At 48.9% G+C, this 25,536-nt stretch overlaps 10 protein-coding genes across 10 annotated transcripts; 5 read left to right on the plus strand and 5 right to left on the minus strand.

The window, feature by feature from the left end:
* Positions 1–389: 389 nt before the first annotated feature.
* N7533_007429 (kinesin family protein) lies at positions 390–3,472 on the plus strand (the record flags this gene model as incomplete). The annotated part of the gene is made up of 3 exons (XM_057104079.1): positions 390–589; positions 657–2,528; positions 2,575–3,472. The coding sequence occupies 3 exons, from the start codon at positions 390–392 to the stop codon at positions 3,470–3,472; spliced, it is 2,970 nt and encodes a 989-aa protein (XP_056959036.1).
* A 697-nt stretch (positions 3,473–4,169) lies between these two features.
* Positions 4,170–4,970, plus strand: N7533_007430 (peptide-methionine-S-sulfoxide reductase; the record flags this gene model as incomplete). Its single annotated transcript, XM_057104080.1, has 3 exons — positions 4,170–4,446; positions 4,540–4,858; positions 4,937–4,970. The coding sequence occupies 3 exons, from the start codon at positions 4,170–4,172 to the stop codon at positions 4,968–4,970; spliced, it is 630 nt and encodes a 209-aa protein (XP_056959037.1).
* A 265-nt stretch (positions 4,971–5,235) lies between these two features.
* Positions 5,236–6,911, minus strand: N7533_007431 (MATE family efflux transporter; the record flags this gene model as incomplete). Its single annotated transcript, XM_057104081.1, has 2 exons — positions 5,236–6,048; positions 6,102–6,911. 2 exons carry the CDS (start codon positions 6,909–6,911, stop codon positions 5,236–5,238), a joined length of 1,623 nt encoding a protein of 540 aa, XP_056959038.1.
* A 935-nt stretch (positions 6,912–7,846) lies between these two features.
* Positions 7,847–9,106, minus strand: N7533_007432 (aldo/keto reductase; the record flags this gene model as incomplete). The annotated part of the gene is made up of 4 exons (XM_057104082.1): positions 7,847–8,359; positions 8,420–8,794; positions 8,854–8,998; positions 9,057–9,106. The coding sequence occupies 4 exons, from the start codon at positions 9,104–9,106 to the stop codon at positions 7,847–7,849; spliced, it is 1,083 nt and encodes a 360-aa protein (XP_056959039.1).
* A 442-nt stretch (positions 9,107–9,548) lies between these two features.
* N7533_007433 (DUF3425 domain-containing protein) lies at positions 9,549–10,616 on the minus strand (the record flags this gene model as incomplete). Its single annotated transcript, XM_057104083.1, has 1 exon — positions 9,549–10,616. One exon carries the CDS (start codon positions 10,614–10,616, stop codon positions 9,549–9,551), a length of 1,068 nt encoding a protein of 355 aa, XP_056959040.1.
* A 425-nt stretch (positions 10,617–11,041) lies between these two features.
* On the minus strand, positions 11,042–11,862 carry N7533_007434 (glutathione S-transferase family protein; the record flags this gene model as incomplete). The annotated part of the gene is made up of 2 exons (XM_057104084.1): positions 11,042–11,533; positions 11,692–11,862. The coding sequence occupies 2 exons, from the start codon at positions 11,860–11,862 to the stop codon at positions 11,042–11,044; spliced, it is 663 nt and encodes a 220-aa protein (XP_056959041.1).
* An 876-nt stretch (positions 11,863–12,738) lies between these two features.
* On the minus strand, positions 12,739–14,621 carry N7533_007435 (uncharacterized protein; the record flags this gene model as incomplete). Its single annotated transcript, XM_057104085.1, has 3 exons — positions 12,739–13,437; positions 13,497–14,108; positions 14,160–14,621. 3 exons carry the CDS (start codon positions 14,619–14,621, stop codon positions 12,739–12,741), a joined length of 1,773 nt encoding a protein of 590 aa, XP_056959042.1.
* An 819-nt stretch (positions 14,622–15,440) lies between these two features.
* On the plus strand, positions 15,441–17,032 carry N7533_007436 (uncharacterized protein; the record flags this gene model as incomplete). The annotated part of the gene is made up of 2 exons (XM_057104086.1): positions 15,441–16,595; positions 16,658–17,032. 2 exons carry the CDS (start codon positions 15,441–15,443, stop codon positions 17,030–17,032), a joined length of 1,530 nt encoding a protein of 509 aa, XP_056959043.1.
* A 485-nt stretch (positions 17,033–17,517) lies between these two features.
* Positions 17,518–18,825, plus strand: N7533_007437 (acyltransferase family protein; the record flags this gene model as incomplete). Its single annotated transcript, XM_057104087.1, has 1 exon — positions 17,518–18,825. One exon carries the CDS (start codon positions 17,518–17,520, stop codon positions 18,823–18,825), a length of 1,308 nt encoding a protein of 435 aa, XP_056959044.1.
* Positions 18,826–22,645: 3,820 nt separating this feature from the next.
* Positions 22,646–24,017, plus strand: utr2 (putative cell wall glucanase (Utr2); the record flags this gene model as incomplete). Its single annotated transcript, XM_057104088.1, has 2 exons — positions 22,646–22,751; positions 22,816–24,017. The coding sequence occupies 2 exons, from the start codon at positions 22,646–22,648 to the stop codon at positions 24,015–24,017; spliced, it is 1,308 nt and encodes a 435-aa protein (XP_056959045.1).
* Between the last annotated feature and the right edge of the window lie 1,519 nt (positions 24,018–25,536).

Genomic DNA, 25,536 nt, shown 5'->3' on the forward strand with positions numbered 1-25,536 from the left:
CAATAGGATGAAACACCCTAGTGTCGTCTTTATAGCGTGTAGAACTGACCGCCAAGCCATAATGCCACGGCAAAATGAGGACAATCACCACTATCAGCAATGGTTGCTCATAGCAACGGAGGATCACTTGTTGACAAATGAGATCGACGCCAGGAGCTTCTTCGGAGGATTACTGCATCCCATCCCGTACCCCATACGATACACCTTGAGATCCACACATTCTTCTCTTCATTATCATCGACAATCTCAACCCCCTGCCTTCGTCGACGCAGGGTGTCGCCCAGCTTATCCGGTCCCGCATTACCGTGACTTGGGGAAGAGCCACAGTATACAAACATAACACGACACGACACGACACACGAAACACGACACGATACGATAAGACCACCATGCCCGTCCCCGATGGCGCTTCCTCAATCAATGTTGCGGTTCGAGTTCGACCCTTCACTATTCGAGAAGCAGCGCAGATCTCCAAATCCGATGACGGGCCACTCTTTCTCGGCGATGGGTCACTAGCCGGTGCACCAACCCCGAAGCTCAACCAGAAAGGAATTCGCTCCATTGTCAAGGTGATTGACGACCGATGCCTGTGAGTTTTGATGTGACTCCACACTCTCCATACCACTGAGAAATCTACTGACACTCCGTTCCCCTAGGGTATTCGATCCTCCCGAGGACAACCCTGTCCAGAAGTTCTCCAGGAGCGTCGTTCCCAACGGCAAGCGAGTAAAGGACCAGACATTTGCTTTCGATCGCGTTTTCGACCAAAATGCCTCTCAGGGAGAGGTATACGAATCCACAACTCGCTCCCTTCTCGACAATGTCCTCGATGGCTACAATGCCACTGTCTTCGCCTATGGTGCAACTGGTTGCGGAAAGACACACACAATCACCGGCACGGCACAGCAACCCGGTATCATTTTCATGACCATGCAAGAACTATTTGAGCGAATCGACGAGCGGTCTAGCGAGAAGAGCACCGAAATTTCACTCTCATACCTCGAAATCTACAACGAGACAATCCGTGACTTGCTTGTTCCCAGCTCCAACAAGGCTGGTCTCATGCTTCGCGAAGACGTGAACCAGGCAGTTTCGGTGGCTGGACTCTCTAGCCACCACCCTCAGAACGTACAAGAAGTCATGGATATGATTGTGCGCGGCAACGAATGCCGTACGATGTCCCCCACAGAAGCGAATGCCACCTCCTCCCGATCCCACGCGGTTCTCCAGGTCAACGTTGCTCAAAAGGATAGAAATGCGGATGTGAATGAGCCCACCACCATGGCTACTCTCAGTATCATTGATCTTGCGGGTAGTGAACGTGCAAGTGCGACTCAAAACAGAGGCGCGCGGTTATTCGAAGGTGCCAACATCAACAAATCTCTCCTTGCCCTGGGAAGCTGTATCAACGCCCTTTGTGATCCCCGAAAACGCAACCACATCCCTTATCGCAATTCCAAACTCACTCGACTTCTCAAGTTTGCTCTTGGCGGGAACTGCAAGACTGTGATGATTGTTTGCGTGAGTCCATCAAGCCAGCACTTTGATGAGACACAGAACACGCTGCGATATGCAAACCGAGCCAAGAACATCCAGACCAAGGTGACTCGGAATGTTTTCAATGTCAACCGACACGTCAAGGACTTCTTGGTCAAAATTGACGAACAAATGAAGATGATCAATGAGCTGAAGGCACAGCAGAAGGATGCAGAGCAGCTCGCCTTCGCCAAGTTCAAGAAACAGACTGAGAAGAAGGATGCTGTTGTGCGAGAAGCTGTCGCTCGTATTCGAAATGCTTATGAGCACACTCTTCCGGAACGGCAAGAGAAGACTAGCAATATGCTCAAGTTGAGACAAATCAGCCGCCGTATAGGGATCTTGTCGTCTTGGATCGCCGCTTTCGATAATGTGTGCGCTTCTCGCGATGTTGGGGAGGATCTAGCCAACCTATGGAAGATCAGAAAGACCGCGCAAGGCATCTTGCTCGAGCTTGAAGACAGTCGACACCATTATCATCAGCGATTGTCGAAAAGCACATGGGACAGAGCCATGAATTCAGCAGTTGAAAACGCAACCAAACAATTACAGGAGTTCGACATTAGTGACAACAGCGACTTTGCCAACCTGGACCGTGAGGCTGAGGTGTTACGATCAAACGCAGAGCGCGAGGCCTTATCCGCGGTTGTGGAACAGGACAAGGCTGGTGAAGCAGTTGCTGTGCAGGTTCTCTTGCAAGCCCAGTTTGAGTTGATGGCATCCATCGAGGATATCATGGACCTCAACGCATCTGAAGCCATCAGGAAGGGTCGCGCTATACTCACTAAGATGCTGGATAGCTGCGAGACAACAGTATCCAGCCTTGTCAAACCAGATGGCAGTCTGCCTGCACTCCAGATACCACCCAGTCCTGTCAAACCGCCAAGCTCCCCGAAGCCCAAGAAGAGATTCAGCATGACCAGCATGCCGCCCCCCCAGAACATCTCTCGCCCCGGCTATACAACTTGCCCCAGCAGCACCACCCTCTCCTAGTAAAGGCTCTCCTCGGCGCCGAAAGGCTGCTGCTGGTCGGAAGAGCGTCAGCTTCTCGCCAAAGAAAACACAGACGAAGACTACCAAGAGATCAGTTCGTTGGAAGGATGATGAAGAAGATGGTGCCCTAACGGAATGGCAGAAAACCCCTCAGAAGGCTGGCGATTCTGCAGATGAAGTGACTGGTTTGGGCGAGCCGACACTACCGCGTGGGGCATCACCAATACCAAGAAACATCCCACGGGTATCTACTTCCTCGGGCTCGATTTCTCCACCCCCTGCACCCTCCGAGCAGTCCCTGAATATCCCGAAGAATAACGGCCGCTTCAAGGCAGGGTTCTTGTCAAAGCAAGCAGGCAGCTCTCCTTTGGCACCGCCGCCCACGACAAGTCTACCTCTGTCTTCAGACAACGAGAACTCTCCACTTCGAGACATTGAAGGGAGCAGCTTCCTAAACCGAGCCTCCGTGGATCGACCATCACGAATTGCCGTCCGCAGCCCGAGTGCAACTTTTTCAAGCAGCCCGGCATCCGAGAACAAGGACTGGAAATCTGATAAGGACGATGCTCTCCAGATCAACTCGGCCATGCATCGTATCTCCACTTCACACTTTGGTCCTTCATCCTCCAATTCTCTACGAGTCCATCGCCGCCGCAGCCCCACCTCCAATACATATGGCAGTTCCCCTAGTGATGGCAACATGTTCACCGCATCGCAAGCACGCCGCATGGTCAAGAGCGAGAAGGAACTCGAAGGCAAGCACCGCGTACTGAGCCCTCACACTTTGCCTGTGATGAAGAACACCGGTCGGCGTACCACCTTGGGAGGTGAAATTCGACCTCGACACGCAAGCATCTCAGGCCGAGACGCTCTTCGTCTCAGCGCAATTGCTGCACCACCAATTGACCGAAACCAGGACTTCTCCTCTGGCGGCCTGCGGTAGATGATTTATTTGAAGTTTATCCGGTACTCCTTATTATGTATCGAAGCTCGGCATCCCATGGCGTTGGCGCAAAAGATACCATCCTTTTTTCTCTTTTTTTTTAAGCCGGCTGTCCTTTTTTTTTTCTCGGCACGGCTACTCATGGATCTCACGGTGTTTAATTTCATTTTGTTCTTTCGCTCTTGTGTTTTATTATGCTCCCTGATGCTGGATGCGTTGCTCGCCCAGCTGTTCAGGGTTCTTTATTTTTCTTCTTTCGTTCGACATATTCTTTTCGTTGTGTACATTACTGAGATTGGAACAATTCCAAAGTGGTCTTCACTATCATTTAAATCGGTTCAGAATGTATTAACAGACTGTAGTCCACGAAGTTGCGGGGATGTATCAAACAGCACAGCTCAAGCCCAATGGGGCAATTGACAGTTTTGGCATGTTTCCCCGCTGCTTCAAGTTTGCTTTGTCAGATAGGATGACGCCATCTGCATACCCCGGACCTACTTCAACTAATATATTTCTCTTCCTGCGTATAGCTACAAGTGACTGTTTGAAGTCGATATTTCTCAACGTTGGGACTCCACAGCTACCACAATCCCAGTCTTGCCGACATCGCCCTGTCGCGTCTGCTCCCACTTCCTATCCCCCCCCACTTTTTAGATTCAGTTCCCCACTTGACACCAGAAATTCCAAAGAAATTCCGATGCCCTTCGCCGCACCGATTGCCTCGACTCTTTTCTCACGCCTTCTCCGTCCATTCTCTACCACTGCGCCGGCCCTATCCCTCACCTCGGAGTCTCAATCGCGCAACATGTCTACTCAAACCGCAACCGTGGCAGCTGGCTGCTTCTGGGGCGTCGAGCACCTCTTCCGCAAGCACTTCGGCAATGGAAAGGGACTTTTGGACGCTAAGGTCGGCTACTCCGGAGGCCAGACTAATTCGCCATCTTACCGCGCTGTGTGTGGTGGTTCTACTGGCCGTAAGTTTTCAATAAATTGGTTTGCGCGTCGCCTAGGGTCGCGTGTCGCTATCTAAACCGAGTACTGACCTCTGACATCTTTCTTTTGAACAGACGCCGAAGCTCTTCAGATGACCTTTGATCCTTCCCTCGTCACCTATCGCCAGCTCCTTGAGTTTTTCTATCGCATGCACGATGCTTCGACCCTGAACAGACAGGGCCCCGATGTCGGCACCCAGTACCGCAGTGTCATCTTCACTCACGGCGAGGAGCAGCAACAGATCGCAGAAAGCATTACCGATAAGGTTAGCAAGGAGTGGTATAAAAAGCCTGTCTCGACCGAGGTCGTACCTGCTGGTCAGTGGTGGGATGCCGAGGAGTACCACCAGCTGTATCTTAATAATAACCCTGGTGGATATGAGTGCCCTGCTCAGTAAGTTTATTTAACAACCCTCGTGGGGAAACAACCTCGCGACTCTCATACCCTGCTACATTGCTAATACTGTCTCAGCTTCATTCGGGAATTCCCGCCTCTTTCCGGTTGACTAGCCAAGATTTGAGAGCATATTTATGTGTGGTCCCCAGTCGCTCGTGTGATGACAAGAGCGCCATGAGAATAACTTCTCAAATCTGGCATGTGTCACGACTTATGTACCTTTCAATAAAATAAGGGCAACCCATTCATTAATACATTCTAAAATGTTTATTTCAAAGCAAACTATTTTCTCTTTTTCGGGGTTCTTTCTTACCAGTGAACATCTAAGCCTCCTTGTTTCCCGAGGTCGATCGTACCTAGGTAGGCTTTTCCTCTCAAGATGATGCCACCGAAAAGTCCATTGAGGCTTCTCGAACGCACCTCGCCCAATTAATTTGACTCAGAAACAGCCACTGGGCGACAAGAATACAGAAGAAGCCAGACAATGCACCGATCCAAAGTCCCCAGACTGTCCAATCCAGACCAAAGGTTAACCCGAATTGAAGAGGGAGGGCGACGATAGCGAAAATAGTCGTCTGTAGATAACTAGCAGTCTCCTGTTTGCCAATCCCACCCAGAAATCCATTGGTACTCAAAACTAGGCATTCAACCAAATGGGCCGCTGCACAGAGAGGCATCACTTGAGCGACCAATTCGATCACTTCAGGATCAGTTGAGAATATCTTCGCAATCGGGTATCGGAGCAGGCATAGCAATACGATATGCGTCGAGGCGATGCTAAAAGCAACGGAAATTGCAACTTTGCAAGCTTTCCAGGCTGCATTTCCGAAGCCAAATGCCATCAAGTTATCAACACGGGCTCGCGTAGTGACTGATAGCGAGTATGGAGTTTGCCAGACTATATTGCTCGCTGTCACAAGGATTGTCTGTGTGGCTAGAACGACTGGCCCCAAATATGATGAGGCGAGAGTAGTAATTCCGTAAATAAGTGACTCAGCTTCAACAGTGAGCACATTGACAACGGCCAGTCGCATCATCGGGCCCCAGTTGGTAAAGGCTCTGCGAGTAAATCCATTCCAACACTCGTCGTGGGATCCCCAGTAGACATATAGGAAGAGTGTACTCGGGAGCAAGTAGTCGGTTATTGTCAAGGCAATGGGAGCACCGATGAAGCCCAATTCGCAGTACTAGTAAGATTTCCGGTCAGCGCAGTTAGAAACGAGGTGTCTGATGAGCATACCCAAACCAAGAACCAATTGAGAAACGCATTTACAGGTGCACACACACTCAATACATATGACGATGCAGAGTACACACCCTGAGCTTGTATGTACCGCTTCGCTGCCTCATAAAGTGCGTACCCGGGCGTGCCCCATGCAATGATGCGGAGGTATCGACCGGCAAGAATGGCAGTCTCTTCATTGGAGAGGATATTGGGCAGGATCTGTTCGGCATAGCTCCAGAGAACGATGATAGGCACGGTGATGGCCAGAAGGAGATATACCATCCTTTGAAAATGGATTGCAACCAGATGAAGCATGCCGGTGTCAAATTCTTGGATACACAATGTATCAAGAGCTGCCGCAAGGCCATGGTAAATCATATATCCCGTAAAATTGGCCAGCATACTAGCCATGCTCGCAGCTCCGAGCTCGATTGTCCCCAGACGGCCCACCGCGATGATGCTGACTGTCGAGAGCGAACATTCAAGTAAAGCCGATAGAGCCAGTGGGGATGTATCTTGGATTAGGCGTCTCCATTCGCGTCTCCATGACACCTCATCGCCATCGTCATCATCTGGCAAATCATCCCCTGGCGAGTCGTTGTGAATTAAGGGTGTTGCCTCGTTGAATAATTGGTCGGTTAATGGTTTGGCCTTGGGGGGGGTTTTTTCAGAGCAGAAGATTCCACCATCAGCCTGAGACTGACCATACACAAAGTTGAAGGAATTGCTAGTCGTGTTTGTATGTTCATTAAATGTGTGATCGACTCTCCTCTTGCCGCCTGCACCACTTCCTTCAGCACGAAAGAAGGTTTCGTCGATCGGCATGTGGCTTCTTTTCGATGGTGTGTGTACCCGTACGGAATCTCTATCAAAATCTGATGGGCTCGCCATTTAGACAGAATCGAAACTTTGTGCCCGGGGTTAAAGTTGGAGATGGTTCAAGGTGTGGGTTATGTCGACCAGCACGAGGATGAGTTAGGCCGCTAAGGGGACAAACTGGAAACAAGTTCAGTCTGGCTAAGGAGGCAAGAAAAAGAGCGGGCTCAAAAAAATAAGCCACTTCAATTCTCACTTCCACTGTGTCTATTTTGTTCGTTCTAGGTAAGGGATAATCTACGCAAGGGAAACCTGCGTGCTTGATTGGTTCGGCTGAGACTTTGCTTTTTCTTGTGCTCCCGACTCTCCGATTTATCGATTGGAATCTGCACCTGCCAGATGGTGGATCTTATGCTGTGCGACCGTAATTCGATAGCGTAATTCTTTCTGCAGAGACACATTGGTACTTCATGTGTTGTACTGTCCTGTGTCGGTCCTGCCATTTTGATCAAGTCTTCATATAATTTCCAGGTTTGAAAATTTCGTATACCCCCACTAGAGCCCTGGAGTGGATAGTGCTCAGGTGGGGGTTGGGCACACTTTGATAATACCCTCACGGAGGGTATGGATGGCCCCATTGAGGATGCAGGGACATTCGAACTGCACATAATACGAAATTTCCTCGCACACTGGCAAACTAGGTACTAGTATATATCGTGATTTCGTAAATTCAAGTTGGAAATTACTATTTGAACCTTGGAATACAACAAACAGGAAAATAAATATTTGTACCAGGTAATAGGTGCCCTAGGTATCCAAATCTATCTCGTTGAGATATGCACAAAGGAAAGCATAACTAAGGATCAAGATTATGCGCACAGGACTTGCAGTATTGACGTCTATCTAGCAGGTAGCAGATACCTAGGTAATACATCCAAGATAGGCTAGTATCCCACGATAGCCTTCGGGATGTATAGCTCTTCCAGGTACTGCAAGTCTTCCTTGTTCAAGAGTCCGTTTTGGAACAGTTCGATGGCTTGAACTGTCTCGTCGACCCTCTTGGTACTAGAAAGCCCGACAATGGGATTGACACCCTTGGCCAAACACCACACAATGCCAATCTGCGCCATACTGCAATTCTTTCTCCGTGCCAGCTCCTCCACGCGACCAATGATAGCGATGTCAATGTCCGTGGTTTTGCCAATCATCATTTCTGCAGTGATATCATCCCCTTCCCGCACAGTCTTTTCTCCAGCTGCAGTGAAAGATCGAGTCAGAAGGCCACGTGCCAGTGGTGACCAAGGAATGAGACCAATTCCTGCATTGCGGCAGTAGGGGAACATTTCGCGCTCTTCTTCTCGATACAGAAGCGAGTAGTGGTCTTGCATACTGGTAAACTTGTGCCATCCGTTCTTTTCAGCGATATTGTTCAAGGCTTGGAACTCCCAAGTAGCCATCTACCCCAAAAATGGTTAATTCCCCGCCTCTGATATGTTGGATGGGAGAAAGTTACTGACCGAACTTGCGCCAAGATATCGAACTTTTCCGCTCTCGACAACATCATTGAGTGCTCGCATGATTTCCTCACCGGGAGTTTCGCGGTCGAAGCGGTGAATCTGAAGGACATCCAGATAAGTACCTAGTCTCGCGATACTAGCATCTACCGCATCGAAGATGTGTTTGCGAGAAAGTCCAACACGGTTCGCCATGACACCCTCGTTGATAGCTAGTCGTGCAATTGTTTCGAATTCCGACAAGCCATCAAGCTCTCCTGGAGCTGGCACTCCGCCATAGCATTTGGAAAGGATCACAACCCGTTCACGAGGAATGTTGTACTCTTTGAGTGCTTTGCCAAGGATGCGCTCTGATTCTCCGAAGGCGTAGACATCGGCCTAGACAATAACGGGTGAGATTTTACCAAAGCAAAAGAATAAAAGGCCCTGGTATTTACCGTATCCCATGTGTTGAGTCCTTTGTCAAAGGCGTGCTTGATAATTGGCAGTGCTTGCTCCTCGGGGATCGTCCACTTGTCGACTGAGCCAAACGACATGGCACCTAGAACAACTTGGGAGATTTTAAGACCGGATTTGCCAAGGCTTTTTCCGGAAAATTTTAGTACTAGTCAGATATGTATTTAGCAAGGGAAATGCGTACTTGGTGTGCTTGATGCCCTTGTGGGCTTGGTGTAGAGATGAAAGATCCATTGCTGCTACTATTAAGAGGGTAGTATTCGGTTGAGTGACTGATTGTTCTGGTGTGTGTGCTGGGAATTAAAATGAACGAAACTGGTGCCATTTATATATGTTTGAAGTTCACCATCATGTCTTTCCTCTAATGTCACCAGATGAACGAGTATGTAGGCTGAGTTGAGCAGATGGAAATGCATGGGTCGGAGTTAAGCTCTGCGATCTTCCGATTGGTCGGACTTTGCGGATGCTCAACTCAGCATGCTTTAGCGCAAGACCTGCATGGTATTTATTGGTCAAACCTTTACAGAGGTGGGGCATTTGATGGCAGTTTCCAAAGTGAAGTTGGATGTTCCAGTGATGGACTTCATTATGATGACACTGATCTGGTTGACAAGTTCACCAAGAGGATTCGTGGGTCCGGCCCAGAATTTTCTTTTAGAAATGACTCTGATGTCTATCACCAAAAATAGGGCAGCTGATCGCCTCTGCTTTCATGCCACCATCGACTTTGCTGGAAAAAGCCGCCCTCCTCTCCACCAAGAACGAACCACCATTTCTTAAGAAACCAAGGTTGAGCTTCCCAGCTTCGCATATCCCAGGGTGCCCCTGATCCACTTGCATCGTGCTTCTCACCCGATTGTGAGCCCCAGCAAATGAGGCCACCGTTTTGGAGGTCCATGCAAAACTCATCAGCGTTGAATACCGAGGGGCCCATAGTTACGAGGTGAATATATCTGTCACGGAAAATGGGACACGGGAAAATATCGAGCCAAGGGTGGTGAAAACAGTTCAACTGTGTCTCGGTTGGTCGTAAATGTGGCTTTATGCCCTGAAACCCGGTTGAGCGAATTGAAATAACCTGGCTTTGGTCTTTGGCAAGAGTGCTAGAGTAGAATGGTGATATCGACTTAGGATGTGTGATCTCTTCGAAAGTTAATCCAATAGATTCTGCATTTGCTCGAATTGCAGCGACGGTAGAGAATTGCTTCCAGCGGAAATTATTGGCGTAAATATCTGGCAGTGAATGATGATGCACCTGCATGCGGTTGCTTGGAACCAAAATTTTGTCCGTCCGTGGGCCAGGGACCCATGATAGATTTGAAGGAATTTCGGCATGAGCTAATGAGGTTGGTGTTGATTGCCGGTCTAATTCATTCAGCCCAGCCTGTAGGATATCCCCGATCGTGATTTCTCCGGATTCCACTCTTGCTCGGATAGACTCATTGGTACGAGCGGCATATCTTGCGATTAATGCCAAAGCTTCCGATTGGCTTGATGGGTCGTGTCTTGAGAGAGAGCCTCTAGTGTCCTGGGAAGGGCTGATTGCGGTCATAGCGCCAGGATTTGATGGTGAGCATCCACTTTTTATCAGTGTTGATTCATCGTGAGTCAAGTGGTTTTGAGCAGTCAAGAGCGTCTCAAGAGCTTGCATATGTTGCTTTTGTCTTTCTCCTAGTCTTGAATGAGAGCTGGCGTTTCGGTTAGAGTGCGGATCACATACTGTAGTTTTTCTGAGCTCGTACATTCTGCTGTCGTCGTCGGTCGCTGACGGGTCTTTTAGGCTTTAACTTGTCGGACATTGTGACTGTCGATTATGATAATTCTTGCGTGTATATCAGATGGATAACCACAAGGAATGCATCGATAGTGGAGGCGGTTGAGAAAGGGGAGTTCAAGAGGGTTTCGACCGTAATTGGCCACCGCGCGGGGGCGGGCGGTGACTGGTCAGCATTATCTACAGTCTTATGTTTTATCTTCAAGATGTACTGAGACCTCAAGTCGATTTTGTCTAGGTACTGGATGATGCATGTTTATTTCGTTCCGTGGTCAAATTGTTTTTCTGCAAGTCATTATGCTTTCAAATTTATATATAGTCAACATGAGAAATAACCCATATAGTGACAAAGTATCAAAGGGTCTATGTGAGGAGGTTGTATCATATGCACAAACTTAGTTGACCAGGGCATATTTCTCCAGCGCATCATTTAGTTTCCCAAATACACCCTCATGCCAAGCTTTTGCTTCCTCCCACTCCTCTGCCGGCAGTGTTCCATGCATCATCCGCAGCCATGCGCCAACAACGAGATCGGCATAACTAGCCTGCTGCCCAAGTAGGAATGAACCCGTATTATCCCTTCGAAAAAGCTTGGCCAGTTCACCCAATGTATCATGGAGAGACGCTTTCAATTCCTCTCTAATTTTGCCGCGGACGGTTAGATCATCCTCAGATGCCACCCCCGAACGTTTAATAAATTCTGCCCTCGTTTTCTCAGTCGTATCGGGATGTAATGGGAGACCGTGTACCATGAGCAGAACAGGTGCGCTGAAAGCCGCGTCGACATTCATATTGAACCGAGCGTACTCGGCATGTTCCTTTTCATTGAGCTTAGATAATGGCGCAAACACCGCGAGGTCATTCGCATAGACATAGTCCAGCGTTTGCTAAGGGAAAAGACTTCCTGCGCCAGTTTTCGGATACGCATTTTGAATTAGACTGCAATATCGAAGGACTCTCCGATTTAAGAGTCCGATTCTGAGTCAGTCATCAACGGTAAGGTGTGGTAATCCGTGCCATCAGCATGCTTGCGCGAGGCCGGCACGCCAAGATCACAGCGAGTTTTGGTGATGTCTGGCATGTCCACCCATGTTTTGGAGTAGGAAACACCCTTGGAATTAAGTGCATATCGGGCCTTCCAGGGATTCGGTGCGCATGGAGGACGCATGTCAATGTCGTACAAGACAATAGTGGGAGAAGGGGTTGTGGCCCCCATATTGGGTGGGTATGAAAAGTAGATGCTGATCTCGGTGACCTAATTCCTTGATCCTTGAATGGCGTGCGCTTGAACCACGCAAGGCACACGGTGATACAACATATATATTTTTTTTAAAAAAAATATGAGAATGTGCCATCACCGACTGTTGTCAAGCCAAAGCGAAGTGGCGGCTCCCTCGCTCACACACCGCTTTTCGGCCCTCTGAGGGAGCAGGGCTACCTCGCATAATATTCCTCTAGTCATAGAGAGATTTCCCGGTTTCAGACAATTTAAAATGACCGACTTTTTAAGGCTATTCAATTGGGGCTGTTTCTGACGCTGCAACCTGGGCTTGGGATCTTACTAGTAATTGAGCTTACATGTGACCTTGATCCCGGTTATTGGAAACGTCAGAGCAGGGATATTTCAGACCAATAGCATCGAGAGAAAAGTGTTTAAAAGGATATCGGACTTTGCATTGTGATACTTTACTTACGTATCACCTACACAGTGGCTGTGTAGCTGTGTCGTAATTTCTTATGGCTGCTTTCAGTAACGAAGAGAGAAGAATACAATGATAGATCGCACCATGCTGACCACATGAATACGAAGAATTTGGCGTAATCAGCACGGGTCCACTTGATCAGCCACCAAGCCACTGAATGGATTCAAAAGAAGGCTCGGGAGTCTCCGGTGAGGTCGATCCAGTGGATCCCAAATCACGATCAGTGGCGATCAGATTGGAGCTACGCCGTCGTCAGGGTCTAGCGTTTGAATCCAATGGTTGAATGGAGATATAAATGGTTCAGCTGGATAATCATCAGATTTCGTATTATTATGAAACTTTTAAGGACAAGTCTATCAAAATATATGTCCAAATTCTAAGTCTAGCACTTAATCACGAACCACCAGGCCGTAGAATGACGCGGCCGTCGGGATCAAAACACCCCAGAAAATAGCCTGCATGGTACTTCCATCGTCCCACCCGGCTTTTGAAGCCGTCATTCGCCCGAGAGTTCCACCAACGACGCCCATCCAGACGACGAAGAATCCAAGATCATTCCATCGCTTCCAGGCTTGTCCACGCTTGGTCATCTCACTGGTCGAACGCATGGAGGTTCCCCACCCGTCCTGGAAAACGGTAATCAAACTCCAAAGGTGGATCATCGGGAGAGGAATATTGTAGAACAGAAGGCCGGGAACGATCCAAATCCACGAGTTCTTAGGGCCACGGTCTGGGTTGCGGCAATAATTATAGATAAGCGTGTAAGCAATGCGAATGCCAACATCATACCAGTTGAAGTAGGCAAAGCATTCTCCGGTGATCAAGTAGTAGAGAATATAGGCGAATCCCAGGAGAGGTCCGGCCTCTCGCTTGACGGCAGCCCAGAAAAAGAGTGGGTTGGTAATAAGATAGAGCTTGGGTTGCTGGAAAGATTCAATGTGACCAGCTCGGCTCCAGCGGACCTGCTGCATGATCCAGCGACTCAAGGTGGTTGGGGTATCTGTTGCTGCCAATGTGTCAGACGCGTAGGTCACGGTCCATCCTCGCATGAGAAGGTTTGTGGTGAGGTGGCGATCCTCGTTGACAATCTGAGTTACAATGTTAGGAAATTGCATCTAAGTCACAAAAAACGGGATACGAGACTTACCATTCGATGGCCCAGGACGGTTTGAGTGTACCAAGGGTACAGAACTGCAGGGAGAGCCGAAACACGGAAAGCCGTGCTAGGACCACTTTGACAATCGCTAGTACCGGAAAGCGTCGAAACAGAGCGCGTCATGTATAGCTCAGACCAGTACACAACGCTACCAAGCTTGGTACAGATAGAATCATCCTCGTTATGGACGATCAGACCAGAGCTACCGCCACCAACATGCGGATCTCCTGCGATAGTATCGATGGTACACCTCAGTGAGTCAGGCAGCACAATCGTGTCGGAGTCAGAGGACCACATGTACTCGATTCCCAACATCTCAGAAATGACGATTGAAAAAATGAAAGAAGTGAACATAATGCCCTTTTTGTGCAAGTGTGGCTGATAGAGACAAAGCTTTGTCACGCCGCCATGTTGGCCAAGCTTAAAATTATGCTCTGCGAGGATTTCCCTTGCAAGATGACAGCAATGAGCGATAGTAGCTTCCATGTAGGCCTCCGGAGCCCGCGAGTTTCCATCGATGGTAGAAGTCTTCTCGTAAGTATGCATGGCGACCTCTCCAAAGGGCTCGTCAATGTGAATGATGGCCGAATCTTCTGGGAAGACCTGTGATTGATTAGTATGGAAGCCTAAATCTTGTTTTGCCTTTTAACTTACCTCTTGAAAAACTCGAGTCATTTCCATGTCGGGTACATCGTCTCCATCGACTCCCACAAGTACCAATCGACACTCGGGGATATTTTTGTAGCTTCCCAAGGCTCTAGCAAATAGCTCAGGGTCTTCACGGTAGCCCACAATAGTGGCCATACATTCTGCGCCTTCACCCGCGTTGGGTGACATGATTCTAGCTTTCTCTAGGTCTTGACCCCCCTTCTGCGGAAGATCCTGCAGCTTTTGCCGACGACCCTCGTTCATGAAGCGATTGAACTCCGCGGAGAATATTGTCAATAGGATATCAAGAGTCAAAGGATGGCGCGCATAGCCTGTGATGACTGAGTAAATAGGAAGTACAATAAGGCATCCTAATAAATTAAGGATTTGTCGAAAACGAGAGACTTCCGGCCCTCTCTCGTGAAACGAGGAGAGTCGAGGATACAACTTTTCAGTGAAGAAATCCATGGTGATGGTTTTAACGAAAGTCGATACAGAAAAACACACTTGCCAATTCACTCAAGTACCCCACTAACTACCAAAGTGCCGATGGAGGAGGGGGTAGGGGAGAGTGCGAGTGCGTGGTTATGTGTGTAAGTCAATATTTTGAATAACGATGTCCCCTCTGCAATACCAGAGAAGGATAAATCACGAGATAGTAATCAAGGAACGAATGAGGATAAAAATAGCGAAAACGAATGTGGTGAGCAAAACTTGAAAGTAAATAAAATTTTAAGGCGTCCATGGAAGTACGGCACCCCTCCAATCTTTTTAGGCCCTTGGGTCAAGCGGCTGAGTAAATTCTTTACACATGCCAACACACACCGTCTAGTGAATATCGCGTTAGTTCAATTTCTTCTTCAGGGGCTTGCTTCAATTTCCCGGTCAGCCCGGCCAAGGCAGTGAGACCTTTTCCTCGTGTTGTAAGTACAAACGGGTACGAGCGACGAATGAGCGAGCGGGAAAAGGAGCCGCATGGCTCGGTACCGGTCCGCACCAACCCGAAAAGTGAGATCTTGGCTCGGAGGTGTCTTCTAGGGCTGGCTAGGCTGATGTAGTCTGGCTTAGTGGCTATCCAGGCCCTCGGTAGTCGAGAAAATCTAGTGAGACAGTGGAGGCTTAGTGGGGCTGCGTTGCAACTGTACAGGGGCAATCCCCGGTGGCCGATCCTTGGCGAGTTGCTAAGATCTGAGATGCTCCAAAACCCAGAAAAAAAAAGGAGGGGCTTGTTTTTTTTTTATCTTTGGATTCTCCATTGTTCTCGAATGTGAGGAACACGCTGCCAGCATGTTTCGCGCATTCTATAGAGACAACCGTATGGTCCCTTTGGGGATTATGCTGTTGACTTTTTTCATCTTCGTCTATCATTTCGAACTCGACCGCCAGGGTCCACTGGGAGAGATCCCCGCTGCGGCCGTTCCAGACAAGCTTGTCATCGATACCCCGCGAACACATTCCAACCCGATCGTGGAAATCGTGGACTCTGTGGACGAAACTGCTGAGCAGTTGTCATACCCTGCCATTCCTTCTGCAATCCCATCCTCCAAACCGAAAGAACCCTCCAGCAGCAGCAGCAAGAGCACCAGCCATTCTTTACATTTACCCAAAGCCGTCAGCGCTGACGATGTCGTCCTCATGTTCAAAACTGGCGCCACAGTCTTGTGGAAGCGAGTCCCCATTCATTTAGCAACCAGCCTTTCTCCTAATCGCATCAATCATGACAACGTCCTTCTTTACTCGGACTATCCCGAAACTATCGGCGACTGGGATATCATCGACGTCCTTGCCAACACCTCCGAATCCGTGCGCAGCTCAGAGAACTTCAAGCCATACCTTCAACAAGAAGACTATGAATCGCGCCAAAACTACGCCGAGATGTCCAACGTACCCGGCGATGCTGCTGGCCCTGCCGGTGGCTGGAAACTTGACAAATACAAATTCCTACCGATTGTCCAACACGCGGGTTTGAACAAGCCAGATGCCAAGTGGTACATCTTTATGGAAGATGACTCCTACATTTTCCTCCCCAATCTACTCCGTCATTTGGAACGGTTCGACTACAAAGACTCATGGTACCTGGGTAGCCTGGCCTGGATCCACGGCGACTATTTCGCCCACGGTGGTTCCGGCTTTGCCCTCTCCAGAGGAGCATGGGAACAGAGCTTCGGAAAAGATCCTAAGATTGTGGATAAATTCCAGGCCTTCACCGAAGAGCATGGCTGCGGAGACCACATTCTTGGGCATGTTCTCAAGGAGTACGGCGTGCAATTTGGCGAGACCTATGATGAGGCTCGTTTCCGATATGGATTCAATCCCGAATCGCACTGGTCTACATGGTTTGAACAGGCCAATTGGTGCTCCCCTGTCTATAGCTGGCACCACACCCACGGGAAAGACGTGGCCCGATTCTACAACCTCGAGCAATCCTGGGACTTTGAACAGGTACGATATCTAGTGACATTTCCCCTCAAGTGATAACTCAAAACGCTAACATCTATCAACAGGGTCCTTTGAGATTCCGTGACGTTTTCAAGGCGCTGGTCGCCCCATACCTTCATTCCCGGGTGGAATGGTGGGATAACTGGTCCTCAAAGTATGAGATCCGGTCAAACAACGCCAAAGATGCGGAGCCCCCAAGCTCGGTCAAGGGAACAGATACCTGGCGTAGTGCCTGGAAATCAGTAGATTCCTGTGAAGCGGCTTGCAAATCTTGGACTGAGTGTGTTCAGTGGTCTTTCTATGAGGACCGCTGCAAGATGGATAGTATGGCTTTGCTAGGTAGTGGAATTCCTGAGGGTGACTCTCGCCGCCAAACCACCTTGCCTTGGGTGAGTGGATGGCTATCTGAACGAGTGGAGAACTGGGAGTGCCAAGGATAGAATCGTATAAAGTGTACGGAATAGAGTGCACATAGTGGCTATGACTAAATCATAATATTGTCCCCTTTCTTATTTTTTAGAAACCAGAATTTAATCAAGCTGCAAGACAATAACTCGAATCCAAGACGGATGGATCCTCGGTATAAACCCGACGGTTGCCGATGGGGCAGCGGCTTTGTCGATCCCGCAAGCTTGCGAGGCTCTAAATTTATCTCCCCACTACACCGCGGAGTAAGACCGGCGTGACCCTCGAGAAGCTGGAAAATTATTTTTGTCTTCAAGGCTATGTACTCCGTACTGTCTCAGAAATGATTGGCCTGGTGGGTCTATCAGCGTGCAGGGTTTGAAGAGTTGCAATTCAGCCCGGGCCCCGCTAAGACACGCTAGGCCTCCCACGGATTGCTAACCCCATCTAGACATGCTCTTTTTTTTTTAAAAGTTGTTTTTCAACACTTCTCTCTTCTCTCCGTCTGGGGATGAGGACAATGGATCGCACTACCTGGCTCGATGGCCTTCGAGGCATCGCAGCGGCCATCGTCGCCACCGATCACTACTTCATGGGCGGCGTGCTTGACTCTGCCTTTCAATCCTTCTGGGCTGACCCGCCGGAGGAGAATCGCCGTTTAATTCAACTGCCTCCCATTCGCCTCCTTTTCGCCGCACACGCGATGGTGCCACTTTTCCTAGTTATTTCGGGATATGCCATATCTATCAACCTTCTCAGGTTGCGAAAGAGCAGTCCTGCCGACTTTGTTCGCCGGCTGTCTTCCGCTGTCACCCGCCGCATTTTTCGCATCTACTTGCCTGTCTTTGTTATCACTGTGATTTCGCAGTTCCTTTACTTTTTTAATATTTACAACTGGACCTTCGGCGATGATGCTCTGTGGGGTCGAAAGCCCTGGACTGCGCCCTGGCTTCACATTAAATTTGTCTTTCGCTACATGATTGACAACATGAATATCATCAACTTTCAAGCAAACCCAGGTCTTAACGGCCAGCTTTGGACCATGCCCTTTGAATTCCGAGGGTCTTTGGTTGTCTATATCACAGTTCTAGGACTGGCCTTCTGGCGCCCGCAGATGAGACGTATTGCGATTGCAGCGCTGACCGCATACTGGTTCTACTTTGGACAGTGGGATCTATTTGCTTTCCTGGCTGGTCTCTATCTTGCCGAAATGCGGGTTTTATCCTCGAGTTCAACAGAGGACGAGGTCAGTTTGCCTTTGTACACAGAGAAACTCTGGGCATCAACTCTCAACTTCAAGGGCATCAATCTTGCCATGATCCAAACATTCTTTTGTTTTACGTTTGGCTTCTGGCTAGTCTGTCTAAGTGACGATGGCTTTTTACCACCAGGGTATCAATTCCTCAATTTCTTCGAGTCGTCTCGCTGGGAAGGCGACTGGGCGATAGTGAGCAAAACCTGGAAGACAACAGGCTCATTGCTACTCGTTTACGGGATAAGCAGATCCCCAGCTCTGCAGCGGCCGTTGGATTCCCGTCCTATCCAGTATCTGGGTAAGATTTCGTTTTCTCTTTACTTGGTCCACCAGTCTGTGTACCATATTGTGCGTGACCCTATCTTGGGTTTTCTGTGGTATGTGGCTACGAGAGAGTCATATCCCGGACTCTTGGAGGCGAGTAAATACACAGCCCCCTTTGCATTCTCGTGGATTGTCGGATTTGCCATAATTTCTGTTATCAACCTGTATGTCTCGATGTTATTCACAAAGTTCGTCGACGAACGGTGTGTACAGATTGCCAAAAGGTTTGATGCTTGGCTTACGCGATAGACTGTGACTGTAATGAATTTGATACATTTTAATATAGAAAAATTCGGAGCTTGCATAACGTGCTTCAACTTGAACGCGATGAATAATTCTTTTCTATTCTTGCTAAAATGATATCATAAACGGATGTATTCCATACCATATGGGAAACGGGTTGATTGTGGAAAAAAGAGTCGGTCGGCCTAAACCTCCAGGATCAAACGACACTGGCATACCTAGGTACGAATACATGACAACGGAGTTGAGAAGCCCGGAGCATCGCAGAGATACGGCAAGAACGCTTTCTTGCTGAGAGTACTTGACTTATATGAACACGCGGATGATGAAGTTCCCCTGGCAGATCGAGCAGCTCTTGAATAATATGATTTACCAATTCCGAGCTGGAATCAGATATGAATCAACAACATCAAAAGTTATACGAAGCTTTTATAATCCAGAAGATAACCACTTGGGCAAGATCTCAAGGAGGTTCAGCAAATTAGATGGCAGCACCTTTATCACAACACATCGGCTCTCATGATGGTCAAGCTATGCCACTAAACCCGCTCATAATCGGTTGATGAATGTTATTAGTTCCGCCTTCTCCATGCAGAAGCTTCGTTTCTCAATGCGGCCCAGATTCCGTTTCCGATTGAGCCACATCTAAGAATGAGCCGCTGGCTTGCCCGTATCTCAACCTAGCAAGCGGCGTTGGAAAACCCTTAGGCCCCATCTTGCAATTATAGAGAGCAAATAGCAACGAAAGCAACATCACAAAGCCGAAATGAAACCTTTTATTTCAAAAAAAAGCAGCTTCATCCATTCAGTCAAGATCGGTGACTTCGAATATAATCTGCAGCAATTCGCAACAAAGAGCTAGTTTGTCGAGAGGCTTTCCGGATCGATCTCGCTCCTATATCGTCTGCTCGTCGGAATACTCTACTCTTTAATACTGCCAGTGTCTGCTTTAGCGACCACGGAGGAAAATTTAAAAGAGAAACCCCCCCATTCTCTCGACATTGTTTCTTAATGGCCAGGGAATATCAAGAAGTAGCTTCGGCTTTAGTATAGCCAGGCCGCCTAGAACGAATACATTAGTGTCGCAAGAAGTCTTCCAGGAGATATCATGAATCAAATATAAACTCATTTTGTGACTATCTAAATGTTCAAGTGTTACGAATCAAGGAAAGTATCTGAAGGCCTGCTAATGCATGACTTCTATGTTTATGCCGGATTCTTCTAGTAGCCCGGAGTACAGAGGTGCCATGAGGAGGTTGCCAGTCGGGGCATTTATCCCCTCATGTCTTATATTTGCTTGAACTCATTGTCTAAAGGAAGATAATCCGGATAAATGTACTCCGTACGAAAGACGAGAAATTTGAAACCTCGGCACTTGCCGAGACGAACATCCTCCGACAGATAGTCAGCTGACTCTCATTAATATCAGGGAGCTTGATGAGAGCCAATACGTTTGTAAGATCCATTCACATCCTATCTTGACCGCCACTGCTTCAATGAGACTATCTTTAATTACTTGATAAACAGCCAATAGATTAGATGGTTTCAGGTAAGATAGTGATATTCATGATACTCCTTAAAGCCTACTTATTCGCCAATTAAGATGGCACGGGCTTCATTTCCACCAACTAGCGCGTTAGCCTGCATGTGGATAAGCAATCACACCGTACGATACCTCGTACATAGTGGTGCGGGTTGTACAAGTCGTGGGGCGCGTGCAACTGCAGCGCCATTTTGTCTGACGCGTCTGTCTCTAACTGTGTGGGTATCACAGGTCCAATTTCTCTGCTTTCATGCGCATGCATATGTATGTAGTATGTACGGGGTACGGAGTACATACGCACATGCTATATGCTGTATGCTGTACACTGCATACATACACACGGTCTGTATGCAGGTCCAATTTTGATCAATACGTATGCCATGCATAGGTACTGTCCATACTTACATCATACGTGCTCTCCTCTTTTACTCTGTACGGATAGTTTCCACCCCTCCTTTCTTCCCTTGCCTCTTGGTGACACATTCCGGGGCTCGGACATAAACAGCCACCGAGTAAACAAAAGTTGAGGACTCACATTTCTTCCAGAAGGAATGTGGTGGTTGCCGCGTGAATCGAGCTTTATCTTGGGGCTCTGGCAGTGGCTTGTGGTGATGAGATGGGATGGAATGAGATGGGATGGAATGGGATGGGATGGGCACCTGACCTTGAACAGCCATCTACAAAGTACGGAGGATGGAGTATGGAGTTAAGGCAGCACCACTACTGGTTGGGAACCCCTGACTTTTTGGCCCCCGAAAGAGCAAAGTCAAAGAAAAGTAGAGCTGCTCCCCAAGCGATCAGCGGCGCAGCTCCGGGAGTGGATGCGCGACCGTAGGCGCTCTCAGTGGCCAGTCGGGCAGAACAAGGTTCCGTTGTACTGGATCGACAGCTGCTCGTTCCTGGGCCGGATTTTTGTTGCTTGGGGGTAGCAGTCGATCTCGCAGGCCGAGCACGTTGGAAAGCGTTCTCACACCCTTGCAATGCTTGGCCGAGCCTGCCGGCAACTTGGCTGATGCTGGGCAATACTGGGCAATACTGGGCAAGGTCCTTAAGCGAACTCGGCGAGTTGGCGCCCAGGATGAAAAAAGCTGGTATTTTACCCCAAGGCTCGCGGGCTTCCTTCCAAAATTCCAAGGGCAGGAAATTGGTAATGCATAAAGGAAGCTAGGCGAGTGCAGCCCGGTCGGTTAGCGCCGTGGAGAGCTCCGGAGGGGGCGAAGAGCCGTGGCGAACTCGGTCGGGTGTGGGCGACCTTCCAGAGGAGGCATGAATAGCCAGGGTATTAATGGATTCAAGGATTAATGGATCCAGTTTAGTGTTGTACTGGGATTAGGCAGAGAAATTCGCTTGAATCGGGTGATATGGAGCACAGTACCCAGTGAATCAGGGTACTGGCGCAAGGCGTGGGGAAAAGGATGAATTTTTCGAAGAGAGAAAAGCGTAATGTCAATGGTTATCGGCACAAACACCTGGGGTGGAAATGTCTCAAGTGGCGTCCAGTGGATGCACGGGCATGGGTCGAGTTCGGTCATAGGGAGGCAAACCTTGATCTGTACTAGAATCCTGATACTACTGATACTCATACTAGCGATCATAATGTCAATGTTTACATCTACTAGAATATTCAGATCAGAGTACAGATTGCAACTTAATCAAGGGTTCCAAGTACCAAGTTGATACACTTATACAAATCAGGGTATGAACAAATCAAGGTATGAACAAATCAGGGTAGAATACATACTCTGGTAGTGAATATCCGTACCATACAGGTATTGTAATTGACAAACTCGCACAGACTCCGGGGTGGACCGGTGGAGTAGCCAATGTCAATGGTCTGCTTCCAAGTCCAATCCCTCGTTTTTGCCCACTTCCCAGTGGTTATCCCTAGCTGTCATTGGTTTTCATGATAAGGGTTTTCCATTTGAGGTTAGCATCACCCGCAATGAATCCCTGGTTGTTTACCCATCGGGTGAGGCCCTGGTAATCGCATTACCATCTCCTACTAAAGAAGATGCTCCCCCTCCCAGGGGCGAAGATCTTCTTCCTTTCCTCAACGCCAATACAGTTTTGTGCTGTCCTTCGTTCGGTCTTCTTTTCTCTTTCATTTTCCAATTTTTACTTCATATCCACAGCTCGCTCGTTTGTCTGTGGTGTTTTATCCCCCCAAACCTTGCAAATTTACCTCCCCCTTCCTTCCAAGTGTACATTCTGTGGTTTCATTCAAACGCACATACCCACCCTGCCACATACCCAAACCAAAGTACATAAAATAATACTCTCACAATGGTCCGTTTCGTGACCTCCCTTTTGGCCCTGTCGGCTACCGCCTGGGCTGCTTCTTCCTGCAGTGCCAGCAGCCAGTGCCCCAAGGACAAGCCTTGCTGCTCCCGTGAGTACTCATCCAATCCCAGTCGCATTTGCCATTGCATTCAACTGACCTTTCCGCGATACAGAATATGGTGAGTGTGGAACTGGCGCATACTGTCTGGGCGGTTGTGACCCCCAGGCTTCCTTCTCTGTGGGCTCTTGCGCCCCCATGCCCGTCTGTGAGAACAAGAGCTACAAGTGGGACGACCTCGACGACACCGTCCTGAACACCAAGTATCTGGGTAACGCCTCCGCTGCCGACTGGACCTACAGCGGTTTCCCCAAGATCGACGATGGCAACCTGGTCATCACCATGCCCAAGAACAGTGTTGGAACCCTCTTCGCCAACAACCACTATATCTGGTACGGCAAGATCTCCGGCAAGATCAAGTCTAGCCGTGGAAAGGGTGTTGTCACTGCTTTCATCCTACTTTCCGATGTCAAGGACGAGATCGACTACGAGTGGGTCGGTGCCGACCTGACTGCTGTCCAGACCAACTACTACTGGCAGGGCGTTCTGGACTGGCACAACAGCGGCAACGCCTCCGTTACCGGCGAAGACACCTACGACACCTGGCACACTTATGAGATCGACTGGCAGCCCGAGCAGACCCAGTGGATCGTTGACGGCGATGTCAAGCGCACCCTGAAGAAGTCCGACACCTGGAACGAGACCGCCAACCGCTACCAGTACCCCCAGACCCCCGCTCGCCTGCAGATGTCTCTCTGGCCCGCTGGTCAAGCCAGCAATGCCCAAGGTACCATTGACTGGGCTGGTGGTGAAATTGACTGGAACTCCGAGGACATCAAGGACCAGGGTTACTACGCTGCTAGCATCGCCGAGGTCGACGTTGTGTGCTACGATCCTCCCTCCGAGGCCAAGAAGTCCGGCAACACCTCCTACATCTATACCAGCGACTCCGCCATGGAGGCTGATATCGCTATCACCGCCAACGACACCGTCCTGGGCTCCCTGGGTGCCACTGGTCTCGACATGGACCTTGGTGCCAACAGCAGCAGCAGCGCCACCGCTACTGGCAGTGACAGCGTCCCTACCAACAACGGTGGTGGTTCTGGTGGTATGTCCAGCAACAGCTCCACCAGCAGCAGCGGCGGCAGTGGCAGCGGTAGCGGTAGCTCAACCTCCAGCGGTAGCGGTTCTGCTGCCACCACCACTGGCTTCAGCCAGGGTGGCTCTGGCAACGGTGCTACTACTGTGAACGAGCGTGCCCTGAGTGGATCGCTCTTCGCTGTCCTGGTCGCTGTTGTCGTTCTGGTGACGCTGTAAATTTCCCCACCGGGCTAACCATAACCGAAAGTTCATACTTCTCTCTCTTTCGATATTCAATGCATATCGAGTGTATCTTTTTTCCTTCTCCAGCATGTCCTTTTGCCTGCCCCGCTTCTCGACTTGTCCCTTTTTGAACAAACCTAATGAACACCATCTTTGGCACCCGTGCCTCGGTTCCTTTTTTTTCCTTTTCATTTTCGTTTCTGACTCTGTCTCATGGCTTTCTCCCAATGTCCCCTCTTATATCCTTATGTCCTTCTGAATACCTCGGCGTTATTTCCGTCCACGGTCACGCCGTTTGATTACGTTCCTGTTGATGTACTTCTACTCCCCCAATCGGGGACTTCCTGCACATGTTTGGAAAATGTCTTTCCACAGGCGGGATTCGTATATCCCGTCCTGGGTCTGTGATAATGGGTGGTCTTATCTCAAATACATTTCTCTCGTTACCTTAGCTCTGCTTCTCCTACTATCGGTAGATCGTACACTAGTCCAAACTCTGCCTCCCTGCCCCTTTTCATATGTATACTCGATCTACTCCACCCCACAGAGCAGACGTTCAGTCAAGCTATTTGATATGCAGGGGCATTTCCTGGTGTGGATTTCTGCACGGGAAGGATTCTTCTGGTTGGATGTTGTGGCATTGCCCCTGCAGGATCACCCCAGCTCCACTGTTTCACCCGTCTCTCGTATTCCGTCCACGTCCACGTCCACGTGGGGGCCATTGCGCATAGGGAATGCTGATATCTCGTGTAACATCTACGAAGTAATCGTTATCCGTGCTCTACACCCGTATTCTGGGGTTGTAATATCGTGACGCCATGATGCTCCTCCTAAGACCGTGTTTTAGCCAGATAGTGTCATGATATCATAGTATTCGCTCGATATTGGCGACTTGTCATGCTATCAAGACAGTAGTACCTACTACCCGCAACTTCACAGAACAAAGTATTGTTCTAAATTGGCCTGGGCAGATTCGCTCTAGAGCTGGAAATAGGCGTGGTAGTAATGGCTGGTCGAACTTGAAGGTAGGTACCTAATAAGGGCGGATATTGTAGTACTCCAAACTAGGTCCGCATAGGCCACTCATACCTACCTATGCATTGGAGAGAATGAGCTCATAATTTGAAGTATCTAGTATGGCAGATGATCTTGCCAAAGAAATAAGACGATATGTATACTAGTAGTAGCAGTACCACGGTAGCTAATACTAGTTCATGAGAAGAGAAGTTATATGGATGCCTTCCAAAGTTGCAAGATGTACACTATGGCGGAGTCAAACCGCTTCAATGTAAGTTCAAACTCTTCAATGATACTAGAACTTGAAATATAGTGCTGATGAAAAGCCCAGGTTTGGCTGGAAACATCGAACTACTAGTAACCAAAGCATTGCAGAATATTGCTCGCGGTGTATGTATGTGTGCAGTAGACATTTGTTTGCCAGTGCCAAAATACCTGCAAACCAGCCTACCTAGGTAGATTTGACACTGCCTTTCTTTTTAAAACCCCCATCAAT

The sequence above is a fragment of the Penicillium manginii genome, assembly GCF_028828005.1.
Source record: "Penicillium manginii strain IBT 31320 chromosome Unknown utg000005l:1.0-5665137.0:1.0-5668048.0, whole genome shotgun sequence".
Taxonomy (NCBI): Eukaryota; Fungi; Ascomycota; class Eurotiomycetes; order Eurotiales; family Aspergillaceae; genus Penicillium; species Penicillium manginii.